This window comes from Delphinapterus leucas, chromosome 15 (genome assembly GCF_059928025.1).
Source record: "Delphinapterus leucas isolate spDelLeu-1000000601 "Yukka" chromosome 15, BTC_Dleu_Yukka2, whole genome shotgun sequence".
Taxonomy (NCBI): domain Eukaryota; kingdom Metazoa; phylum Chordata; class Mammalia; order Artiodactyla; family Monodontidae; genus Delphinapterus; species Delphinapterus leucas.
Genome location: NC_143143.1, coordinates 57,928,854 through 57,952,426, shown reverse-complemented (window position 1 = coordinate 57,952,426; position 23,573 = coordinate 57,928,854). Strand labels below are relative to the sequence as shown.

General features: G+C 45.6%; 1 protein-coding gene across 6 annotated transcripts in view; it reads left to right on the top strand.

Annotated features, from left to right (window-relative positions):
* SMOX (spermine oxidase) overlaps positions 1–19,145 on the top strand; it is a 44,437-nt gene extending 25,292 nt beyond the window's left edge. For 2 of the 6 annotated variants that reach the window (XM_022592930.2, XM_089896604.1), the window contains 8 exons: positions 720–946; positions 8,978–9,151; positions 9,314–10,073; positions 10,774–10,934; positions 12,788–12,877; positions 13,313–14,150; positions 14,801–14,875; positions 18,534–19,145. In XM_022592930.2, coding sequence (XP_022448638.1) covers positions 720–946; positions 8,978–9,151; positions 9,314–10,073; positions 10,774–10,934; positions 12,788–12,877; positions 13,313–13,450 — 1,550 coding nt within the window. In that variant the 3' untranslated portion in view covers positions 13,451–14,150; positions 14,801–14,875; positions 18,534–19,145. Of the gene's footprint in view, positions 1–719; positions 947–8,977; positions 9,152–9,313; positions 10,074–10,773; positions 10,935–12,623; positions 12,878–13,312; positions 14,151–14,800; positions 14,876–18,533 lie in introns of those variants that run through there. The other 4 variants (XM_089896607.1, XM_022592933.3, XM_089896606.1 and 1 more) reach the window with 4 other exon arrangements.
* Positions 19,146–23,573: the final 4,428 nt, after the last annotated feature.

Genomic DNA, 23,573 nt, shown 5'->3' with positions numbered 1-23,573 from the left:
TGATACCTTGGCTATGGATGGGGTGGTAAAATGAGCCACCAGCCCTGTCCCAACTTGGGCCCAGGAGTTTCCCTCTGCCCCAGTCAGACTCTTAGGGTTCTGCCACCTGTGCCATAGGATGAGAAAGCTTAGTTTTCTCCAGAAGTCTGTTTTAGACTGCCTTGGGGAGGAGTCTTCCAAACTGGAATGTTTGCCTTCTTTCTTCTGCCCCAGACTGAGTTGGGAGGTGACCATTTTCCATCTGGCAGAGTGGCTTAGACTCTTGGGCCACTGGATTTTGAGGAATCGGAATAAGGCCAAATGGGGACCTTGGGTCTGGAAGGCTGGGCCTCCTCACTGGGTATTTCAAGGATCCTTGCTCCCCTCACTGGGCCCATTGTACCCACTGGTACCCATAGAAGTTCTCCTGAGGGGGAGGAGAGGTCTGTTGTCTGGTGTTATCTTAGGAGAGTCTTCTAATTATTCCAGTGAGATGACTTGGTGTCAGATCATAGAGTTATTCAGGGTAGAAGTTAGCTATAAAGTAGAATCCATTTTGTGCCACATGTGGTTTCTACTGAGATATTTTCACTGAAGATTTTGGTTCGTTGCTAGAGCGGTACCTAATCCCCTTCCTTCCCCCTGTTGTTGGGGATGGAAGGATCCTCTTGGAGGAAGGAGGGTGAGGCAGTGTTCTGGCTCTCTTCCTTGCCCCTATAAGAGCCTATTGTCGCCATCAGGACACGCCACCTTTGAGCTGGGAGCCACGTGGATCCATGGCTCCCACGGGAATCCCATCTATCATCTAGCAGAAGCCAATGGCCTTCTGGAAGAGACAACTGATGGGGAGCGCAGTGTGGGCCGCATCAGCCTCTACTCCAAGAATGGCGTGGCCTGCTACCTCACCAACCATGGCTGCAGGATCCCCAAGGATGTGGTTGAGGAATTCAGTGATTTATACAACGAGGTGAGGTATTAGGGGGATAGTTGGGCACAAGGGTTTGTGGGGCAGGGAGCGCCCTGGCAGTGTGTGTGTGTGTGTGTGTGCGTGTGTGTGTGTGTGTGTGTATGTGTGTGTGTGTGTGTGTGTGTGTGTATGTATCAGACTTGAGGGGGCTGGGCGACCTGCTGGGGTCTTCTACGATCCTGGTCATGTCTGCATATTCTCTGGGCCCTGCATTTGGAAAATCAGGACAATTTGAGGGTAGAATGAAGACAATGAGTGGAGCAGTACTAGGTAAGAGATTATTGATACTCATGGTTAAATATTTCCCCATAAAGTCCTTAAACATCTTTTATTAGATTTATTACTAGGTAAGTGGGTATGATTATTGTTGTTATTGCTCTTGGATACTCTTTTAAATGGTAATTTTAAAATACTTTATTTTCTAATTGTTCCCCGTGTATAGAATTATAACTGCATCTTTTTTTTTTAATTGAAGTGTAGTTGATTTACAGTATTATATTAGTTTCAGGTGTGCAGCATAGTGATTCAACATTTTTATACATTATACTCCATTTAAAGTTATTACAAAATAATGGTTATATTTCCCTGCTGTGTGCAATATGTCCGTGTTGCTTATTTATTTTATACATAGTAGTTTGTATCTCTTAATCCCATACCCCTGTCTTGCCCCTCCCCCCTTCCTTCTCTCCACTGGTAACCACTAGTTTGTTCTCTATATCTGAGTCTATTTCTGTTTTGTTCTGTTCATTCGTTTCATTTTTTAGATTCCACATATTAGTGATAACATAGAGTATTTGTCTTTCTCTGTCTCACTTATTTCACTAAACCTCTAGGTCCATTCATGTTGTTGCAAATGGCAGATTTTCTTTCTTTTTTATGGCTGAGTAAAATTCCATTGTGTGTGTGTATATATATATTATATATATATAATATATATAACTACATAACTATATATTTTATATCTGTCTACCTATCTGTCTAACATCTTCTTTATCCATTCATCTGTTGATGGGCACTTAGGCTGCTCCCATAGCTTCGCTATTGTAAACAATGTTGAAGTGAACTTTGGGGTATAAGTATCTCTTCAAATTAGTGTTTTCTTTTTCTGTGGATATATACCCAGGAATGGAATTGCTGGGTTATATGGTAGTTATATTTTTAATTTTTTGAGGAACATCCATACTGTTTTCCACAGTGGCTGCACCAATTTACATTCCCAGCAACAGTGCACAAGAGTTCCCTTTTCTCCACATCCTCACCAACATTTATTATCTGTGTTCTTTTTTTTTTTTTTTTTTTTTTACGGTATGCGGGCCCCTCACTGTTGTGGCCTCTCCCGTTGCGGAGCACAGGCTCGGGACACGCAGGCTCAGCGGCCATGGCTCACGGGCCCAGCTGCTCTGCGGCATGTGGGATCTTCCCGGACCGGGGCACGAACCCGCGTCCCCTGCATCGGCAGGCGGGCTCTCAACCACTGCACCACCAGGGAAGCCCTATTTGTGTTCTTTTTGATGATAGCTGTTCTGACAGGTGTGAGCTGATATCTCATTGTCATTTTAATTTGCATTTCTCTGATGATTAGCTCGTTGAGCATCTTTTCATGTGCCTGTTGGCCATCTGTATAACTTCTTTGGAAAAATGTCTATTCAGATCTGCCCATTTTTTAATCGAGTTGATAGCTTTTTTGATATTGAGTTGTATGAGCTGTTTATATATTTTGGATATTTACCCCTTATTGGTCATATCATTGGCAAATACTTTCTTCCATTCAGTAGGCTGGCTTTTTGTTTTGTTAGTGGTTTCCTTTGCTGTGCAAAAACTTTTAGGTTAAATTAAATTAAATTTGTTTTTGCTTTTGTTTCTTTTGCCTTAGGAGACTGATTAAAAAAATATTGCTACAATTTATGTCAAAGAGTGTTCTGCTTATGCTCTTCTAGGAGTTTCATTGTTTCCATTGTTACGTTTAGGTCTTTAATCCATTTTGAGTTTAGTTTTGTATATGGTGTGAGAAAGTGTTCTAATTTCACTCTTTCACATGTGGCTGTTCAGTTTTCCCAACACCACTTATTGAAGGGACTGTCTTTTTTCCATGTATATTCTGCCTCCTTTATCAAAAATTAATTGTGTGTGGGTTTATTTCTGGGCTCTCTGTTCTGTTCCATTGATCTATGTGTCTCTTTTTATGCCAATACCATGCTGTTTTGATTGCTGTAGCTTTGTAGTATAGTCTGAAGTCAGGGAGTATGATACCTCCAGCTTTGTTCTTTTTTCTCAGATTTCATTGACAATTTGGGATCTTTTGTGGTTCCATATAAATTTCTTTCTTTTTTTTGCGGTACATGGGCCTCTCACTGTTGTGGCCTCTCCCGTTGTGGAGCACAGGCTCCGGACACGCAGGCTTAGCGGCCATGGCTCACGGGCCTAGCCGCTCCGCGGCATGTGGGATCTTCCTGGACCGGGGCACGAACCTGTGTCCCCTGCATTGGCAGGTGGACTCTCAACCACTGCGCCACCAGGGAAGCCCTCCATATAAATTTTAAGATTATTTTTTCTAGTTATGTGCAAAATGTCATGGGTATTTATAACTGATTTTTATTTATTGATTTTAGCTACCTTGCTAAATTATTATTTTAACTCTAATACTATATCTATTAATATACCACATTAATTTATGTTCTAATGGTATTTTGGAATTTTATGTGTATAATCCTATATACCAAAAGAATGAGAATTTTGCTTTTTCCTTTCTAATCCTCAGACCAGCGTTGTCCAATAGAATTTTCCACGATAATGAAGATGTTTTAGACATCTATCCAGTTTGGCAGTCACTAGCCACATGTGGCCTTTGAGCTCTTGAAATGTAGCTAGTAATACTGAGAAACTAAATGCTTAATTTAATTTTAAATTGCTATAGAGATCTAGTGGCTATTGTATTGGACAGCATAACTTAAAACTATTAATTTTTTTTTCTTGCCTTACTGCACTGTCAATCTCCAGTACAGTGTTGGATAGAAATATCAATGACACACATCCTTGTCTTATTCAGGTTTTTAAAAAGAATGTTAATATTTTTAGTAACTTTCAGTGGTGCTGTGAACTGCAAAGAACAAGCAAGGTAACATGTAGATCTTGCCTTCTGATAGCTTGTCATTTATAGTGTAATGACCCTTCACTTCAGGTCAGTAAATTGGTCAACAGCCACCTATTGTACATTTTCTATGTCTTTTAGGCATGGGAAAGGAGAAATGACTCTTGCTTTGGGGTTATCCCTGCTCAATGGAGGGCAGGCACACTCACTGTCTTATGTGTGTGCACCCACATAGTATGTTATGTACAATCCTATAGTGTTGTGTGTTCTCACTTCTAATATTATTATTAAGCAGGTAAGAATTAGTATTCTTCAAAGTAGACCTTCTTGGTCTACTGGGAATCAGTCACGTCCTGATTCCCATGTTATTAGGAGTGCTTCAAGCCTGGATGCCTCTTGAGAATGACTTTCAGGGTCCATGACTTACTTGTTCTTTTAAATGTCCCTCAAAGTAGATCATCATCAACTTCTGCTTGTGGGTTTGATTTTTGAAAGCGAAGAGTGTGAGTCATGGAAAGTAGGATGGATAAAGGTGGGTTATCACTCTGGGTGGTGCTGCTTTGGGTCAGAAGGAAGAGGTGTTAATGAAGTCAAAAGAGAAGTCAAAAGAGATTTCCTTATGTAGCTGTTAGACAGTGCTGGAGGCCATTCTGAAGAGGTGTGCTCTAAGAATGTGAAGCCTTGCCTGAGGGTGGTTTCATAATAAATATGTAGCCTCCCTCCCAAGGTGATGACTTTGAAGGGTTACTCATTTGAATGTATTGTATTTGTTAACAAATAAATGAGTTTGTTCAGTAGTTATCATATAGAGCTTAATCTCTGTAGCAAGATTACCTTGATTCAAATATTGGGTTGGCTAAACAGTTCATTCGTTTTTTTCCGTAAGATGGCTCTAGTAGTACTTTGTTGTCTTTAAATTCATTCAGAACAATTTTGTTAGATCGTATTGTGACAGCTGTCATATCAGCGTGCATTTAAAAAAAAACTTATCAAAATTGGTGAATTTTTATGTAGCCATTTTAATATTGAAGATGGAAGAAAAATAGCAACATTTTCAGCATATTATGCTTTATTATTTCAAGAAAGGTGAAAATGCAACTGAAACGCAAAAAAAGATGTGCAGTGTATGGAAAAGGTGCTGTGACTGATCAAACGTGTCAAAAGTGGTTCGTGAAGTTTCATGCTGGAGATTTCTTGCTGGACAATGCTCCATGGTCGGGTAGACCAGTTGAAGCTGATAGCGATCAAATCGAGATATTAATTGAGTATGATCAACGTTATACCACGCGGGAGATAGCCGACATACTCAAAATATCCAAATCAAGCGGTGAAAATCGTTTGCACCAGCTTGGTTATGTGAATCGCTTTGATGTTTGGGTTCCACAAAAGTTAAGCGAAAAAACCTTCTTGGCTGTATTTCTGCATGTGATTCTGTACTTAAACATAATGAAAATGGTCCATTTTTAAAACAAATTGTGATGGGCAATGAAAAGTGGATACTGTACAATAATGTGGAACAGAAGAGATGGTGGGGCAAGCAAAATGAACCACCACCAACTACACCAAAGGCCGATCTTCATCCAAAGAAGATGATGTTGTGTATATGGTGGGATTGGAAGGGAGCCCTCTATTATGAGCTCCTTCTGGAAAACCAAATGATTAATTCCAACAAGTACTGCTCCCAATTAGAAAGCAACAGTCGAGGAAAAGCGTCTGGAATTAGTCAACAGAAAATGCATAATCTTCCATCAGGATAACGCAGGACCTCATGTTTCTTCAATGACCAGGCAAAAACTGTTACAGCTTGGCTGGGAAGTTCTGATTCATCCGCCGTATTCACCAGACATTGCAACTTTGGATTTCCATTTATTTCGGTCTTTACAAAATTCTCTTAATGGAAGAAATTTCAATTCCCTGGAAGACTGTAAAAGGCACCTGGAACAGCTCTTTGCTCAAAAAGGTAAAAAGTTTTGGGAAGATGGAATTATGAAGGTGCCTGAAAAATGGCAGAAGGTAGTGGGACAAGATGGTGAATATGTTGCTCAATAAAGTTCTTGGTGAAATTGAAAAATGTGTCTTTTATTTTTACTCAAAAACCGAAGGTACTGGGACTTCCCTGGTGGTGCAGTGGTTGGGAGTCCGCCTGCCAGTGCAGGGGACATGGGTTCAAGCCCTGGTCCGGGAAGATCCCACATGCCTTGGAGCAACTGGGCCTGTGCTCCACAACTACTGAGCCTGCGCTCTGGAGCCTGCGAGCCACAACTACTGAATCCCGTGCGCCTAGAGCCTGTGCTCTGCAACAAGAGAGGCCACTGCAATGAGAAGCCCACGCACCACAACGAAGACCCAACGCAGCTAAAGATAAATAAATAAACTTATAAAAAACAAAAAACAAAAAAACCCCGAAGGTACTTTTTGGCCAACCCAATACCAATTCTACCATTTATTAGCTATATAATCGTGAGCAAGTTATTCAGCCTCTCTGAGCCTTACTTTCCTCACCTGTAAAATGGACACAGTTATACCTACTTCATAGTGTTAGGACGGTTAAATGAGATCCCAATGAAAAGTGCTTAATGAGAATTGGGGTGAGTATTATTAGCTGTTACAGACCTGTCCCATTTCCCTTGCATCACATTGGGAAGATGTCATTTAACCCAGGACAGGAGACTGAACATGACAAATGCATGTTCAGTTAAGGCTGTCCTAGTTAGTGGTTGACACAAAGAATCACATAGACGGACTAAATTTGTTTGTCCTCAGTTGGGCATTTTGGCCTTTAGTTAACATAAGCTGACTAGCTACTGTGTTGCTTATCACTGAAGGGAAAAACCCGGGGTAGGGAGGAGGCAAGTTGAAAGCCTGACTCCTTGGCAGTGGAACTGGGTGAGGAATTTGCTGAGGACTCCAGTTAAGACCAAATGCCCAGCATCTTGTGACTGTAGGGAGAAGAAAAAGGGATAATTTAAGTCATTTTCTTCTTTATATTCAGAGACATGTTTAATTCATGTTTCTATCTTATGTGGAGGCTTTTCCCTTGAGTGGAGTGGTGGGGGGTGGGCCATGCCACCTTCCTTCCTCTACTCAGCAGCCCCAGGCAGGGCAGACATATTCCTATGAATGTGTGTTGACCAAATTCAGACTCACTTTAGGAGGGGAAACACGCCATTAATCAGCACCAGCCACAGATGTTTGGCCAAGGAGCCCAAACTTACCAGTGTCCTGGGAGGGAGAGTGGGCATGTGATCATGCTCACAACCCTTCAGTGATGCCAGGGTCTTTTTTTTTTTTTTAATACATTCATTTATTTTTGGCTGCATTGGGTCCTCGTTGCTGTTCACGGGCTTTTCTCTAGTTGCGGTGAGCGGGGGCTATTCTTCCTTGCAGTGCGCGGGTTTCTCATTGTGGTGGCTTCTCTTGTGGCAGAGCATGGGCTCCAGGCGCGCAGGCTTCAGTAGCTGCGGCACGCGGGCTTCAGTAGTTGCAGCGTGCAGGTTCAGTAGTTGTGGCTCATGGGCTTAATTGCTCCGCTGCATGTGGGATATTCCTGGGCCAGGGCTTGAACCCATGTCCCCTGCATTGGCAGGTGGATTTTTAACCACTGCGCCACCAGGGAAGTCTGCCAGGGTCTTAGATAAAGTCCAGGGTCCTTGACATGACTGTTAGTTCTTCGTGCCCTGGCCCCTGCCTGCCTTTCCGAAGTCCTCTCTTGCAACTGTCTTTCTGCTCACTGCCCACTTCAGCAAGACAGAGCCACTTTGCATCTTACACTCTCCCTCTCCCCTGTCTTTGAATATGCTGTTCCTTCTGCCTGAAATACTTTCCCTCTCCTTTCCACTGTCTACTTGGCTATCTCCTGACTGTCCAAGGTTTTCTGAGCTGATCTCACAACCCCTGGGTTCTTTCTTGTCACAGCACATCATATAGAAACAGCCCAGTTATGATATCTCTCCAGCTTGAGTGAGGACAGGAGCTTGGTTCCATGTCCGTCTTCCTCAACATTACAACTTGTGTTGGGCACATAGCCCAGTAAGTGTTTGTTGAGTGAGTGTTGGGGCTCAGACCTTGACCTTTGGGGATCCCAGCCTGACCCAGGACTGGCTTACTTTCCTCGGGGAGACCTGCCCAGTGTTTGGTGGGAGTTATGTATCAGGCAGGCAGGGAAGGCAATAGGCCCCCACTCCAAGGAACTGTTCATTGCTTTTTGTTGATGAAGTGTGGTCTGGAGTTCTTGCCAAAATATGCCCGTGAAATGTACTTCCATTCCTTGGTGTACTGGGGCCTCCTTCCTCTCCACATGCCCTGCCCCAACATGGCCATCTTCCTTAAATGCGTCTGGGTCCTGCAGTAAAGGGTACACTTTGTGTGGACCTGAGTATGATTGGGAGGGTCTCCAGAAAGATCAGATTTCAAGGCCCCTACTGCTCCCTCTCCCCCAAAACACTGGCCAGACCACAGCTCCAGACTGCCCTCCTGGGATAGGGTGAAGCAGATACACTTGAGCAGGAATGTCAGGGGAAGAATTTGTGCATTTGGTTCTTGGAAAAGGGAAATGTGTGTAGACCTGGGTTCTTCAGTGGGCAGTATGCTCAGCCATGTAGAGCGCATGTAGGGGCAGTACCTTCCCCACAGGCTGTATAGGCACCAGACATTTCACTTTGTTCTAAGCAGGGGCTGAGTAAGAGAGCCTCTGGGACCCACCCCACCTCCTGTGTGTGGAAGCAAGGAAGCTGACTGCCCAGGTTCAGCCCCAAACCTCGATTTTGTTGGTTCAGCCTCAGTGCAGCACTGAGCACGACGTTGATTTACCAAAGGAGAGGCCCCGTGGGCTTAACACATCCGGGAACACCTTGGAGGCGGTGACTACTGAATTGGAGCTCTTAGGTCTGAGATGGAGGCAGGATGAGTGAATGTGTTTTCAGTCTCCTGGGGTCTCTTTGTAGGTCTATAACTTGACCCAAGAGTTCTTCCGGCACGGTAAACCAGTCAATGCTGAGAGCCAGAACAGCGTGGGGGTGTTCACCCGAGAGGAGGTGCGCAACCGCATTAGGGACGACCCTGACGATCCAGAGGCCACCAAGCGCCTGAAGCTCGCCATGATCCAGCAGTACCTGAAGGTATCTTTGCCATCTCGGAGCTCTGTTGAGTACAAATGCCAGAGTGAGGAAGACTGACCCTGGGGAATCTGGGTCCGAGGAGGGCGGCACTGCCCTAAAGTCCTGCTCCTACCCCTGCCCAGCCTTGGCGGTCACCTGGCTCCCCTCTGGCTCTTCCCACAGGTGGAGAGCTGTGAGAGTAGCTCGCACAGCATGGACGAGGTGTCCCTGAGCGCCTTTGGGGAGTGGACTGAGATTCCCGGTGCCCACCACATCATCCCCTCGGGCTTCATGCGGGTTGTGGAGCTGCTGGCTGAGGGCATCCCGGCCCACATCATCCAGCTGGGGAAACCCGTCCGTTGTGTTCACTGGGACCAGGCCTCGTCCCACCCTTGGGGCCCTGAGATTGAGCCCCGGGGTGAGGGTAGCCATAATCATGACACTGGGGAGGGCAGCCAGGGTGGAGAGGAGCCCCAGGGGGAGGGGCAGGATGAGGATGAGCAGTGGCCGGTGGTGGTGGAGTGCGAGGACTGTGAGGTGATCCCGGCGGACCACGTGATTGTGACCGTGTCGCTGGGCGTGCTCAAGACGCAGCATGCCAGCTTCTTCCGGCCAGGCCTGCCCGCTGAGAAGGTGGCTGCCATCCACCGACTGGGCATCGGCACCACCGACAAGATCTTTCTAGAATTCGAGGAGCCCTTCTGGGGCCCCGAGTGCAACAGCCTACAGTTTGTGTGGGAGGACGAGGCGGAGAGCCACACGCTCACTTACCCACCCGAGCTCTGGTACCGCAAGATCTGTGGCTTTGATGTCCTCTACCCGCCTGAGCGCTACGGCCACGTGCTGAGTGGCTGGATCTGTGGGGAGGAGGCCCTTGTCATGGAGAAGTGTGATGACGAGGCAGTGGCCGAGATCTGCACAGAGATGCTGCGGCAGTTCACAGGTGCGTCCCTGTCCCTGTCCCGCTGCCTGCTCCATGGGCCTCGCTGCGTCTGCCCTCCTCCGCTAGACCCTCTGGGTCTCCTGAACTGTGTGCTAGCATCCTCATCCCTAGGTCGTGACACTGAAGTGGTGTGCCCACTGGGAGAGATGCGGTAGGGCACTGCATCTTGGCCTTGGCCTCCTAAATTGCAGGCTCCCCCCCTGTTTGGAACTTGAGACACTCAAAACCACAGGCTCTGTATTTCTTCTCTGTTTCTAAGGGCTGTTGGTGAAAAACTCAGATTTCACCGCAAAACCTCAGATTGCCGATTTCCTACTCATGTTGTCTTGCTAAGAGATGGATTTGTGGTTTTTTGTGTCTGATTTTTAGTTGAACATCTTTCCTCCACTATCCCAGAAGAGCCTCACAAGAACCCCTGAAATTGGAAGGGGGAACATTATTATCTGGAATGTTTTTCAGATAGGAAAATTAAGGTCCACAGAGAGGAGGTATTTTGCTGGGGGTCACAACGAGGCGTTGAGGGGTACACAGCTTGAACCCCAGCCTCCATCCCTCCCTCCTCCATACTCCGTGTTTATCCGTAGCAGCCTGGCCTTCCTGGAGCCCTAGAGGTAGAGTGGGAGTTGTCTTCTCAGGGGTGTCTTCTGTGTGCAGCCATTTCATATTCTCCCCCGCCTTGGCTCTTCTCACTCCCCAACAGGGAACCCCAACATTCCAAAGCCTCGGCGAATTCTGCGCTCAGCCTGGGGCAGCAACCCCTACTTCCGGGGATCCTATTCATATACACAGGTGGGCTCGAGTGGGGCAGATGTGGAGAAGCTGGCCAAGCCCCTGCCATACACGGAGAGCTCCAAGACAGCGGTGAGTGTGGGTGTGCTGGGTATGTGAGGGAGGGGGTGCAGAGTGAGGGGATCTGTGAGGGGTGCGGTGGGCATTTTGTATGTGTGTTTGGTCCAGGGGAGGAGTGGAAGGGTAGTATTCACTGAGGAGTGCCAAGGTAAGATAGATGGAGTAGCTCCCATAATGAAGGAGAAAACAGACAATGTGCACTCAACATCTGGAAGAACAGAGTCAAATTGAGATGTGTTAAACTCTTTCCTGAGGTTATAAAAACTGAGCCATTTAATGCTATGCTGTCCAATATGGTAGCCATTAGCTTTAAAGTAATAAATCCAACATTTTGTTCGTCAGTTGCACTAGCCACATTTCAAGTTTGAGAGCCACGTGTCACTCATGGTTACAATGTTAGAGTGTGTCATTATAGAGCATTTCTGTCATCGTGGAAAGTTCTTTTGGACAGCACTGACCGAGTATGTTTTGTTTATTTTCCCCAATATGTTTTAGAAAATAAAATTGAGAATACTGACCCTCCCCCAAATTATATCAACTATGTAATAATATACACAGAAAAATAATAAATTGAAAAGAAATTATCTCTATATATTTCTGTTCCCATGAAGTAAATTTTGAGTTTTCCCCACCAAGCACACACATACAATAAATGTTAAAACCCCAACAGAATTATATTTAAAATAATTCTTTGGTGTAATTGGTGAAGAAGATTGTAGTCAACCAATATGTGTTGTGCCTGCCCTGGCTGTGCTCAGGGAGAGAGAGGAAAAGGCCTTCACTGCTGCTACAGCCATCCTCCTGAAAAGCACACCTTTTCTTGTCACCTGCATCAGTTAGGACTAGTGCATATAACAAAAAGCAAAACAAAACAAACTGTGGTTTGAACAAGATGGAACTTTACTTAGGTCACATAAAAGGAAATCCGGAGGTAGGTGTCAGGGCCCAGCATCAGTAGCACCTGGCTCCATCTTCCAGGCCACCTTGTGGTCCAAGAGGTCTGTGGAGGCTGCTGCTCTTGCTCTCATATCTGTGACAGGCTGATGGGTAAAAGAAGGGAACCCCTGGGCTGAGTCAGTGTTTCGAAGCAACAGTGCACTTGAAGTTGATTGGCTAGAACTTAGTCACATGACTCCACTAGCAGCTAGTGGGATACTAGGTTGGGATACATCTTTTTTTTTTTTTTTCCTGGATGGCAATGGACCCAGTTAAAAGACAGGACTTTTGTTACTGAGGAGAAAGAGAATGGATGTGGGAGTAGGGAGCTTGCCCTCTGCCACAATATGTGCCCCCTTTTCAGCTTAACCACCTCTGTGGGCTCTTTGTTGGTGGGTTAAAACCTCACTACTCAAGGTGGGTGGTCCATGGACAAGCAGCACTGGCATCATGTGGGAGCATGTTAGATGTGCAGACTCTCAGCCCACCCCAGACCTGATGAATTAAAAACTGCATCCTACCAAGGTCCCCAGCTGGTACCTTTGCACATTCAGGTTGAGATGTACTGGAGTAAAATCCAAACTCAAGCTTGGAATGCAAGCATTAGTTCTGTGCTTGGACCCCACCTAAACAGCCTCCTTTCTTAAGGTTAAGCCCTGGCTATACCAAAATTCTCACTGTCTCCTAGACCAGGCCTGTTTTGGTGCATTTTTGCCCCCATTTTTCCTTCTTCCTGAAACATCCTTTGCCTGTTTATTTATCCAGCATCTTCCGAGAAGAAGCCCAAAGGTCCTGTCCTCTGGGAAGCTTTGTGTGATCTCCCTGACAGTGGGCCTCTTTCCTGGGCTCTCAGCACCTCGCCCAAACACCCATCACGTCACGTATGACGCCATTTAGTAATTGGGTTTCGTGTCTGGCTTCCCCACCAGCAAGGAAGCTCCTCAAAGCAGCTGCCTGGTCACCTTTTATCTTCCAAGTGTCCAGAACAGTCCCTGGAACCTAATAGAGGCTCCATAAAGGTTTGTTAAATTACTGCCTAACTTTATTGAGTGCTTATATTCTTTCAGGTTCTGAGTCCTTTAGATACATTATTTCACTTAATTCTTACACCCACTCTCAGAAGTAGAGGGTATAAACCCATTTTGGAGATGAGAAAATCAAAGCTTAGGGAGGTTAAATCATTCCCTGAGTTCACTAGTAAGAGGCACAGTGAGTCTCTGAAATTGTAGAGACAGGACTCATGAAAGCCTCAGAGCAGAAAGGACTGAGGCCTGGATGTTTGGGGAAGAAGCAGGGGAAGATGGGGATGGGCAACTCCTCATCCTGTGGAAATAGTACCTGCATCTCAGATGCCTGCTTATTCCTCTCTGACTTGTAGTATGGATGGGTGGTTCTGGGGCAGACAGATAGCCTTTCTTGCTCCTCCACCTTCACTTCCCTGTCCCCCTGCCCAGCCCATGCAGGTGCTGTTCTCAGGTGAGGCCACCCACCGCAAGTACTATTCCACCACCCATGGTGCTCTGCTCTCTGGCCAGCGCGAGGCTGCCCGTCTCATTGAGATGTACCGAGACCTCTTCCAGCAGGGGACCTGAGGGCCTCCTCGCTGCCGAGCGTGTTCCTTAAAGAACCACTAACTTGTGACTTTCAGCCCTGCCCCTTGCTGTTGTGTACTCATTTCCTAATCCTCTGGAGAATGGATTTGTATCTTTTGTAGAGCTAGACATCTAAATGGCTTCAGACCTGGCCCTGTAGCTTTTCCTTTTCTCCTTGCTGGGTGGTGACCAGGGTGGGGTCTGTTGATTTACCTCTGTGCTCTGACCTCTGACCTCCCCATGCCTCCCCTCATCTCCGAACTTGTTATTGTAAGTGCCTTCAATACTCTGCATTTTGGGATAATAAAAGAGGCTTGCCCTTCCTGTGCTCCTCAGCTTCTCTCTTCCGTTTTTCTTAGCCTTGTGTGTATGTGTGTGTGTGTGTGTGTGTGTACGTGTGTGTACGTGTGTGTATGTGTGTGTGTGTTTATCTGTCATATCCTCTTTGAGTGCAGGGATGGTGTGGGTGCTGTGGTCTGGCTATACCCCCAGAAAGGAAGGTGCCTGCCTTTAGTGGAAGGGGCATTCCCTCACCCCAATCTGTTTGTGGTTGTTTCCTTTCCTGCCCGTGAGACCCCTCTGGAGTAAGGGCCCCTCACTGCCCAGCCTCAGCTCCTTCAGGACAGGCCTGGGTCTGCCTGTTGGCCATTTGCCAGACTTCTCAGAGCCTGATCGGGTAACATGGCCACATGGAGTGAAGGTGAGTTTTATGGGAGGGGACACCTGTTGTGGCTCCATGCCAAGCTCAGATGTGTTAATTATTAATCAGTGTCACCTGGCCACAGGGCCCTGGGTCTGGCCCTTGGCTTAGCTTCTGTTGACTTCTGGGAAGGTGGATAGTCCAGCCATTTTTTTGCTGAGTGAAAATGCAGACACTCACACATACACCCCTTATATACCCACACACACATACATCACTCCCACACAGATACACTACCCCACACCCTTACACCTATACGCAACTACACTTACACACATGCATAAAACCTTAAAGAACATTTAGTCATTTTCTTACTCCAGATTTCTAGTGACAGAGTTTGAATTCTGTAGGGTGGAGGGGTTGGGTGGTGGAGGAAGTGATGAAAAGTCAGGTGCACCCCCTGGTCTAACTCTGTATGAACTTAGGTTGGGTCCACTCTTCAGAAGTATAGGGCAGTGCCCTTGATATGACTCTACATCCTTTCCCCCTTCACCTCAGGCTGTGATGGACATGTCTAACACATAGATATTCCTCTGCACGCCTCCCTGCACCTGCCTGCACATCCCTACATGCACACCCTCCTACATGCATATACACCCCTACACACACACCTACATGGACATATCTAATAGGCATCCTTGCTTTGCCAGGGTTGACCCACCAGACATCCCTCATGGAGTTTATGTCAGGGATTCATGTTCACCTGATGCATAACTTGAAAAACTGTAAGTATATATTTAAAAAAATTTTTTGAATAGAGGATCTATCAATGTAGTTAAAGCTCTAAAGTCATAAAAGGATACACTGAACAACCTCCTCCCACGCCTGTCCCTAATACCATTGCCACTTCCAATGGCCCCATGTTATCAGTATCTTGTGTATCCGTTTTTAGATATGTCACTGTAAATGTATACTGTTCTCTCTCCTTTTTATGCTAAAGTGACAAAGTATTCATCCTGTTCTGCATTTTGCTTGTTTTAGTTAGCATATCTTGGAGCTATTTCCATAACAATACTTAAATGGACAAGTGATCCAGTCTTGGACCCTCCCCATGTCCTGGATTTTCCCCACCAACTGTGCTAGGGAAAGTGGTGACAGAAGTGGCCCATCACATAAGTATGGGGGATGAAAGTAATACTTAGAGTCTCTGGATCACAGGTGTAGGAATTTTGAAGAACTCTGTGAGGGTGAAGGGCTGGAAATGTTTATTTGGTGATTGCATGTTAGGGAGCTTCAGGTGTGCCCAAGTCAGGAGGGTAGTCGTAAGTGCTGGAGGTAGAGCCTCTTAATTTGACATGGATGCCAGCTCAGGCTGGGGAGGGTGATTCTTCCCATCAGGGAAGCAAAACCTCCAGAGAGTTAAGTAATGCAAGTAGTGCGCCTAAGATCACTCAGGTAGGTGGTGATGCTGAGACTTGATCCAAGGTCTGTTTGGTGCCAAGTGCAGGCTTATTCTAGTTATTATGTGATAAAAAGAAGAGGCTGGTGCCATCGAAAAAAAATCTTAGGCCATTACCAGACAGAGTGGAACTGGGTACAGCCACACTGGGAGACTGTGGTGGCAGATTCTACTAAAGCAGGCCATGTGCCTGCCAGCATTTCCACTCCTGGGTATATACCGAAGAGAAATGAGTGCATATGCCCACCAGAAATATGTACCAGAGACTGGATGTACCAGGGACACAGGATGAGTTCCTTGCTGTGATTAGGTTCCTGAAACAGCCGTGGCATTGATTGAAACTCAAATGACTCTTAGTGGTGTCTAATATGGCATGCTCAGGCCAACACCTGTGCCTATGCTGGCTATACAATTTCTGTCACCTGTGGGAGGTCACGTGAGAGGAAAGGTCTTTCCTGGCACTGGATTCTTTGTAGAATTTGTTGCATGGTTTCTTGTGCTGTGGGCATTAGTGAATCCATGGGCAAGGTGTTCAGTTATGGCTTTGTGGAAGCCTCAGAAATGTTCCTTCAGGGGGCCTGGGTTACTTGGCAAATACTGTCTCTTTCCAGTGTTGCTGCTCTGGAACAGGTGAGGAATATTAGCTCCCCCTTCATGGGAGCCACTTGGAATGTCTGCCCTACCTACAAACAAAGGTAGGAGTGAAGTGCCTTTGGTTTGAGTCACTCTGCATTTGCTCGGGGCTGTCAGGATGAGCCCACAGGTGATCCCAAGGTGCAGAGGGAGGTGGGCTGCTGGTTCAGTTCTAGAGAACTGCCTGTCTAATTAATGGTCTGCCAAACATAATGGTATATTCACATGAAAGCCGTGTTTTCTCATAATGACCAGCTGGTGTCCCTTCTTCCATGCTTGGCCCTTTTAGCCTGTTCTCCACACAGCAGCCAGTGTGATCCTTTAAACTATATGAATCCAGTTATGTGCTTCCCTGGTTTCCAGTGATTCCCATCATACTGAGCATAAAAGGTGATTTCCAATGTCCTGTGTGATCTGTTCTGTGGCCCCCACTTCCTTCCGTGGCCCCCTTCTTTTGGCCCTAGCTGTCCCCTTTATCTGGAATGCTTGCCCCCAGGTAGTGCAAGTCTCTTTCCCTCACTGCATTCAGTTTTCTAATCAGCTATCACTTCTCTAGGAAAACTTCCCTAAGCACCCCGTTTCACAGCACTCCCAGCACTCTTCGTCCCTCCCCTTGCCTGTTTCTTCATAGCCCTTCTCTTTCCATGATGTCATATTTTTTTTGTTTATTTATTTGTCCATCTGTCCCCCCCACCCCTTCCCCAGGATATAGGTTACATTATCCAAAATAGTGCCTGGTATAGTGGGTTATCAATGAATATTTGCAGAATGAATGAACAAGTGAATGAAGAAGCTGAGCTGAATGGCGTCATCCCCCAGACCCACCATTGGTGCTGGCCAGCAGTCCTCGTGGGCTTCCCTTGTCAGCTCCCCTTCAACTCTGACACCTCCCCTCCCCCACCAGCTGTCAATAGGCACCATGGTCTCCTGCTTCACGGACAAAATAGAAGCCACCTGGAGGCAACTTCCTCGACAAATCTACAAACTGCTAGCCTTCACACCTGTCCTTTTAGACCAGGGGTCCCCAACCCCTGGGCCAAGGACCGGTACGGTCCGCGGCCTGTTAGGAACCGGGCTGCATAGCAGGAGGTGAGCGAAGCTTCGTCTGCCGCTCCCCATCGCTCCCCATTGTTTGCATTACCGCCTGAACCATCCCGCCCGCTCCCCCGGTTTGTGGAAAAATTGTCTTCCACGAAACCGGTCCATGGTGCCAAAAATGTTGGGGACTGCTCTTTTAGACCTTTCCCAGGCACGATGGAAGTGTGTGACCCATCCCATGCCCCAAACTCAGGGACTTTGCTTGTCCTTTCCTATCTGCATTCTCTCCACTCCATGCTTGCCACCCACACTTCAGTGTCCTCACATCTTTCCCATCACCAACCCTCATCTTACTCCCACTTTTCCTTGCCTCTCTTTCGGCCAAGCATCACGTTAGCATTTCCTACACTTGCTCTCTCTGCATCCTTACTATCCTTACCCTAGCAGTGGTTGGTGGGGGTCCTCAGGCCGCAGAGGGAGACACAGGAAGGACTGGGCTGGCTCTCCTTTTCATGGCTGGGAGAGGTGAGGAGGACCTCTAGGTCTGCGGAAGCACAACCTCATGGGCTGAACCACATCCTTTGGCGCCATCTGCTGGCCATTTTGGAATGCAACCCTCTTGCTGCACAGGGAACATTTGTGTCCTGGATTCTGTGAGCTTTTCTGAATAAAAAAAAAAAAAAATTCAATGAATCATAGAAAGTACCTTTAATTAATGCTGAATGAGTTAATAAAGTAAGATTTCCCCCCCCAATATTGGCCCCCAAGATATTTTCTTTTTTATTCATTCGTTCATTCACTATTTTGTTCATCCAGCAGACTTTTGTGTGCCAGCTTCTGTGCTAGAAATGTTTAATTATGCTTCAGTAAATAAGTTTATTAAGTAAATAAATAAGAAGTATGAACTTATTTTATTCCCCAACTGAATCTGGACTGTATGATTTCAATTCTTTTAAGTTTGTTGAGGTTTGTTTTATAGCCCAGGATATGGTCTATCTTGGTGTATGATCTATGGTGCTTGCAAAGGATGTGTAGTGTGCTGTTGTTGGGTGGAGTGTTCTACAGATGTTGATCAGATCCTGCTGGCTGACAGTGTTGTTGATTTCCTCTATATCCTTGCTGATTTTCTGTCTAGTTCTATTGATTGTTGAGAGAATAGTTGAAGTGTCCAATTATAATTGTGTATTTCTTTATCCTTTCAACTCTATCAGTTTTTTTGTATTAATAGACTTTTTTAAGAACAGTTTTAGATGTACAGAAAAAGTGAGTATATAGACCCTACCTCCATTTTCCCTATTATTAACATTTTACAGGACTTCCCTGGTTGTCCAGTGGCTAAGACTCCACGCTCCCAATCCGGGGGTCCCGGGTTCGATCCCTGGTCAGGGAACTAGATCCCACATACTGCAACTAAGAGTTTGCATGCTGCAACTAAAGACCCTGCATGCCACAAGTGAAGACCCCACATACCGCAACTGAAGATTCTGCATGCCGCAACTAAAAGATCCCACATGCCGCAACTAAAACAGATCTCACATGCTGCAACTAAAAGATCCTGCATGCCTCAACTAAAGATCCCACGTACTGCACCTAAAAGATCCTGCATGCTGCAACTAAAAGACCCCACATGCCGCAACTAAAAAAGATCTCGCATGCTGCAACTAAAAGATCCCCATGCTGCAACTGAAAAAGATCTTGCATGCTGCAACTAAAAGATCCTGCATGCTGCAATGAAGATCCCATGTGCTGCAGCTAGGACCTGGTGCAGCCAAATAAATAAATAAATAGATAGATAGATAGATAAAATATTTAAAAAAATCCAACTACAGAAAAAAATCTTACATTAATATGATGCATTTGTTATAATCAATCAACCAATATTGGTATATTATTACTAAATAAAGTCCACAGGTTAAATGAATAAACTAATGTCTTTTTCTGTTCCAGAATTCTATCCAGGATGCCACATTACATTTAGCCATCATGTTTCATTAAGTTCCTCTTGGTTGTGATGTTTTCTCAGACTCTCCTTGTCTTTGATGATCTTAACAGTTTTGAGGAGTATAGTCAGGCATATTGTAGGATGGACCTCTATTAGAATTTGTCTGATGTTTTTCTCATGACTAGACTGGGGTTATAGGTTTCTGGAGGAAAACCACAGAGTTAAAAGTGCCATTTTCATCTCATCACATGACCTTTATCACTTTGCTGAGATAGACTTTGTCAGGTTTCTGTACTGTAAAGTTATCTCCACCCCTACCCCCCCCACCACCCACCTCCCACCCTGCACCATCGTACTGTCCTCTTTGGAGGGAAGTCGCTTTGCAGCCCACACTTAAGGAGTTATACTCCCCTCCTTTAGAGTAGAGTATCTACATAATTTATTTGGAATTCTTCTACGTATGAAAATTGTCCCTTCTCTTCCCTTACCTCTCTCTATTTATTAACTTATTCAATCATTTATTTATATCAGAATGGACTCATGGATATTTATTTTATACTTTGGATTATAATCTAATACTACTTTATACTGTTGTTAAATTGTTCCCACTTTGGTCACTGGGAGTTCTTTCATTTGGCTCCTATGTCCCTTTGACATGCCCCCATCAATGCGTGAGGTTTTTTTCTTTTTTGGGCACTTCCTTACTTTCTGCACTATAAGATGCTCCAGGCTTATCTTGTATATTTCCTGCTTCTGTCATTGAAACAGCCATTTCTCCAGGGAACCCTGATTCCTTTTAATAGAGCTTGTTCTGGCTCAGGGCAAAAGCTAGATTGGTGTTGCCAGTTGTGGTTGTTAATGGCAAAAGTGACCTCAGTTCTTCATTTCTCCCTGCTTTGCTGTGTGATCTTGCATCTCCTCCCACTAAAGAGGTTGTTATTGGCTGAATTATGTCCCCTCAAATTCATGTGTTGAAGTCCTAACCCAGCTCCCTATAATGGATTAAAGATTATTCAGCAAATATTCAATCTCTTTCCTCTTCCTCTGGGAGCAGAATATATTTTCCTGCCCCATTGACTTTGGGCTTGGCCATCTGACTTGTTTTGGCCAACAGAAAATGAACAGACATGATGTGGTATGAGCAGAAGCTCTCAGCATGCTTGCACAGTTGGGTTTGGCCTCTTGTTTACTTGCCATTTGTCATAAGAAGAACAGGTCCCTGATAGCTGATGTTTCAAGGAGAACATGGAGAAAGGGGAATAGATGTGAGCCTACAGAAGCCTGGAACCAAACCTACCGCCTGCAGACAGACACATAAACAAGAAAAACAAATGCTTGTTCTTATAACCTGTGAATTTAGGGGTGGCTTGTTTTGCAGCATTATCATGGCAATAGTTGACTGTTACACCTCTCTGTGGGGGAGTCATCTAGCCCAAGAAGGGTATTTCTAGGCACTAGTGATAGAGTGAGCAATGGCCCATAGACTGGGAAGCCACCCACGGTACAGGGTGGTACAGTTCCAGCAAAGGGGCCTGGCAGGAATGGGCCAAGGGATTCAGATTCCTGGAGGATTCATTTCATGGCTTGACTCTGGCTTAAGGAGCTGGAAGAGATAGAAGCCAGTGGCATTTTTTTAGTTCCGTTCTACCAGACTGCAGAAAGATCTTCTAACTGCCACTGCCCAGTTCTCAGCTCATGAGGAAGAAGTTTGTTCTAAAAATTCAGAGTTGCTGCTACTCCTCTTCCACCAAATGGAGCACCTGAGAAGCTACAATGTTTCCCTCTGCTCTCAAGGTCCCTTCTGACCCAGACCCACAAGTTTGGACAGTATTAAAGTCTTTGCTGAAGGTAGAAAGTTCCTGCAGGGAATCAGGAGGATGGGTGATCATTACTGTGTTCTCGGCTGCTCAGAAAACAATTCTTGGCAGTAGGACAGTCCTCGCTAATCTGATCATACCAGGTCTCCTCCTAAGTTAGGACTTTGCACCTGCTGTTCCCTCTGCCTGGAATGCTTTCCCCCAGCAATCTGCATGGTTTACATCATTACCATCTTCAGGCCTTTTCTCACACATCACCTTCTACCTGAGACCTTCCCTGGGTACTCAAACTGAAAGTGCAACATCCTGTAGCCTCAACACTTCCTGTTCCCTTTCCCTGTTATATTTCTTTTGATTATCACCATTTACTATATGTTTTGTTGTTATTACCTATCACTCCTGTCTCTCCTGAAATGAGAACTCCGTGGAGACTGACATTTTTTTTTTTAATGGATGTATCCCCATTGACTGGGCACATAGTAGGTGGTCAGTAAATATTATAAAATGCATGCGTTGTTTATTGATCGTCACCTGGCCATTTGTTACTGGTTGAGAGGCATCAGAGGGCACCTGGGCCCATCAGAGCATGTGCATTTCCCACCTGGGGTTGGAGGAATACCAAATGCCTAATCTGTAAGAGGCCCAGGCATTTGGCACTTGTAGGCTTGTCTACTAGGGTGACTATTCCCTAAGAGCTTGGACATAAAAGCTCTCAAGACCAGCTTCTGAGGGTTCCACTCTGAAATTGGACCCATGATAAATGAGATTAGAGACAAGTAAAGGAAACTTAAAGGTACAGAGTAAGACAAAAGGCTGGGATTGAAGCATGAGATGGGAGGATGGAGAGGGATATATGATGGAAACAGAGGCACAATGCACTGGGAGATGGAACCCTGGCCTGGGGACCGATCTCCATGCCTGGTGCACTAAATAAGTGACTCTTCCCTTTAACTTCCTGGCTTGGTCTCTGAACTCACTAGTGGCTTTCAGACCACAGTTTGGCTTCCCATCAGGTTCATTTATCATCATGAGGACATTGGCTTGTGTGATAGTTAAATTATAGTTCCCATTAAAAATGAGCACATTGGCTTTGGGCTTATGGTCTTCATGTCCTAGTGAGTTAGGCCATCTGTGTCAGCTTTTATGAGACTGTGGAACAGTGTGGAACACCGACCAGACCCATTTTCTGGACCTGTAATACTGAGGACCTGCCCCTTGGCTGGGGGCAAGTTCATTGAGCAAATAATACCTCATTGAGCCTTTTGGGGCACAGCCAGCCAGATATTTCATTGTGTTCCCTTTTACTTTTTACTAGTCTCTTTCAAAATCCCACACATTTGGTCAGTTAGGGAAAATGTACTTGAGGTAGAGGGCTTCCAAAAAAAACCCCTTGTGTTATGTTTGTGGTGAGAGGGGGAACTGTGAGCTTATGCTGTTTCAGATTAGATAACTGTCACAGGCTTGCAGTGTGGTGACTCGCCTATGTGACAGACACTGAAAGCTGCCTGCCTGATATCCATTGCTTCCTTCTGCTGCCAGAATCGTGATTTTATTCAGAACAGCAGTGTTTCTAACGGGAGGCAATGATCCACGTTGCCCTAAAGCAGGGTCGACAAACTTTTCGACAAATTTTTTTTTTTTAATTTAGGCTTTGTGGGCCAAGAGATAACTTTCATACAATACACCTGTCATGAAATATTCTCCTGACTTTTTTTTCTCCAACCATTTAAAAATGTATAAACCCATTCTTAGTTCATAGGCTGTACAAAGTCAGGTGGTGGGCTAAATTTGGCCCACTTTGCAGACCTCTGGTCTAAACCAATCACTCCATCTTGTTTTTTATTTTACCAGTCTCGCTTGTAGGGTGGGCATGGCACCCACTTCTGGCCCTTAAGACCTAAGTGGAGGTGTGCTGGGGAAGGGTGGTTTGGGGCAAACTTTATTATCTTGATAAAAGGAGGCAGATTCCATAGCCCAGACCCTTCTCCGTTTTTCTCCCCCTTGAATATGAATGTGAGTTATGGTGCCATTGGTCATGGTGAAGCAACAAGGAGGATAAAAACCAACACACTGAAGACTATGAAGCAAAGACAGAAAGAGCTGGTGTGTGTGACTTACACTGCCAGAAACTACCTACTTCATAAATTGTCAGGTGAGAAAAATAATGACCAGTGTTTAAGCAGCTTCCTTATTACTTGCAGCTGCATTTTTAACTGATCCAGTGTGCTAGAGATGTCCTTCATTATGTGCTCCACCTCTCCCCCGTCTAGGAGAATTGCTTTGCCCACAGACACCGGTACACAGACAGCTGTGTTTTGTATCACATGCTCCATCTCATTCCCATCTGCCTGCTCAGCTGTTCAGACCTGACCTCAAATTAGTCAATCCATAGGCTGGCTTGTGAACCATGATCTTTGTGACTGGTCTCAGGAATGAGAGCTGAGACTCCTATGGTTTCTGGCAGGACAGAAAAAGGTGGATGCAAACAGCATGATGGAGTCACATGAATGGCGAACTCCTGGAAGGAACGTCCACAAATGTCATGGGTGAGGTACTCCTCCAACGCATCCTTCCCTCCTGCTCCTGGCTCTAAA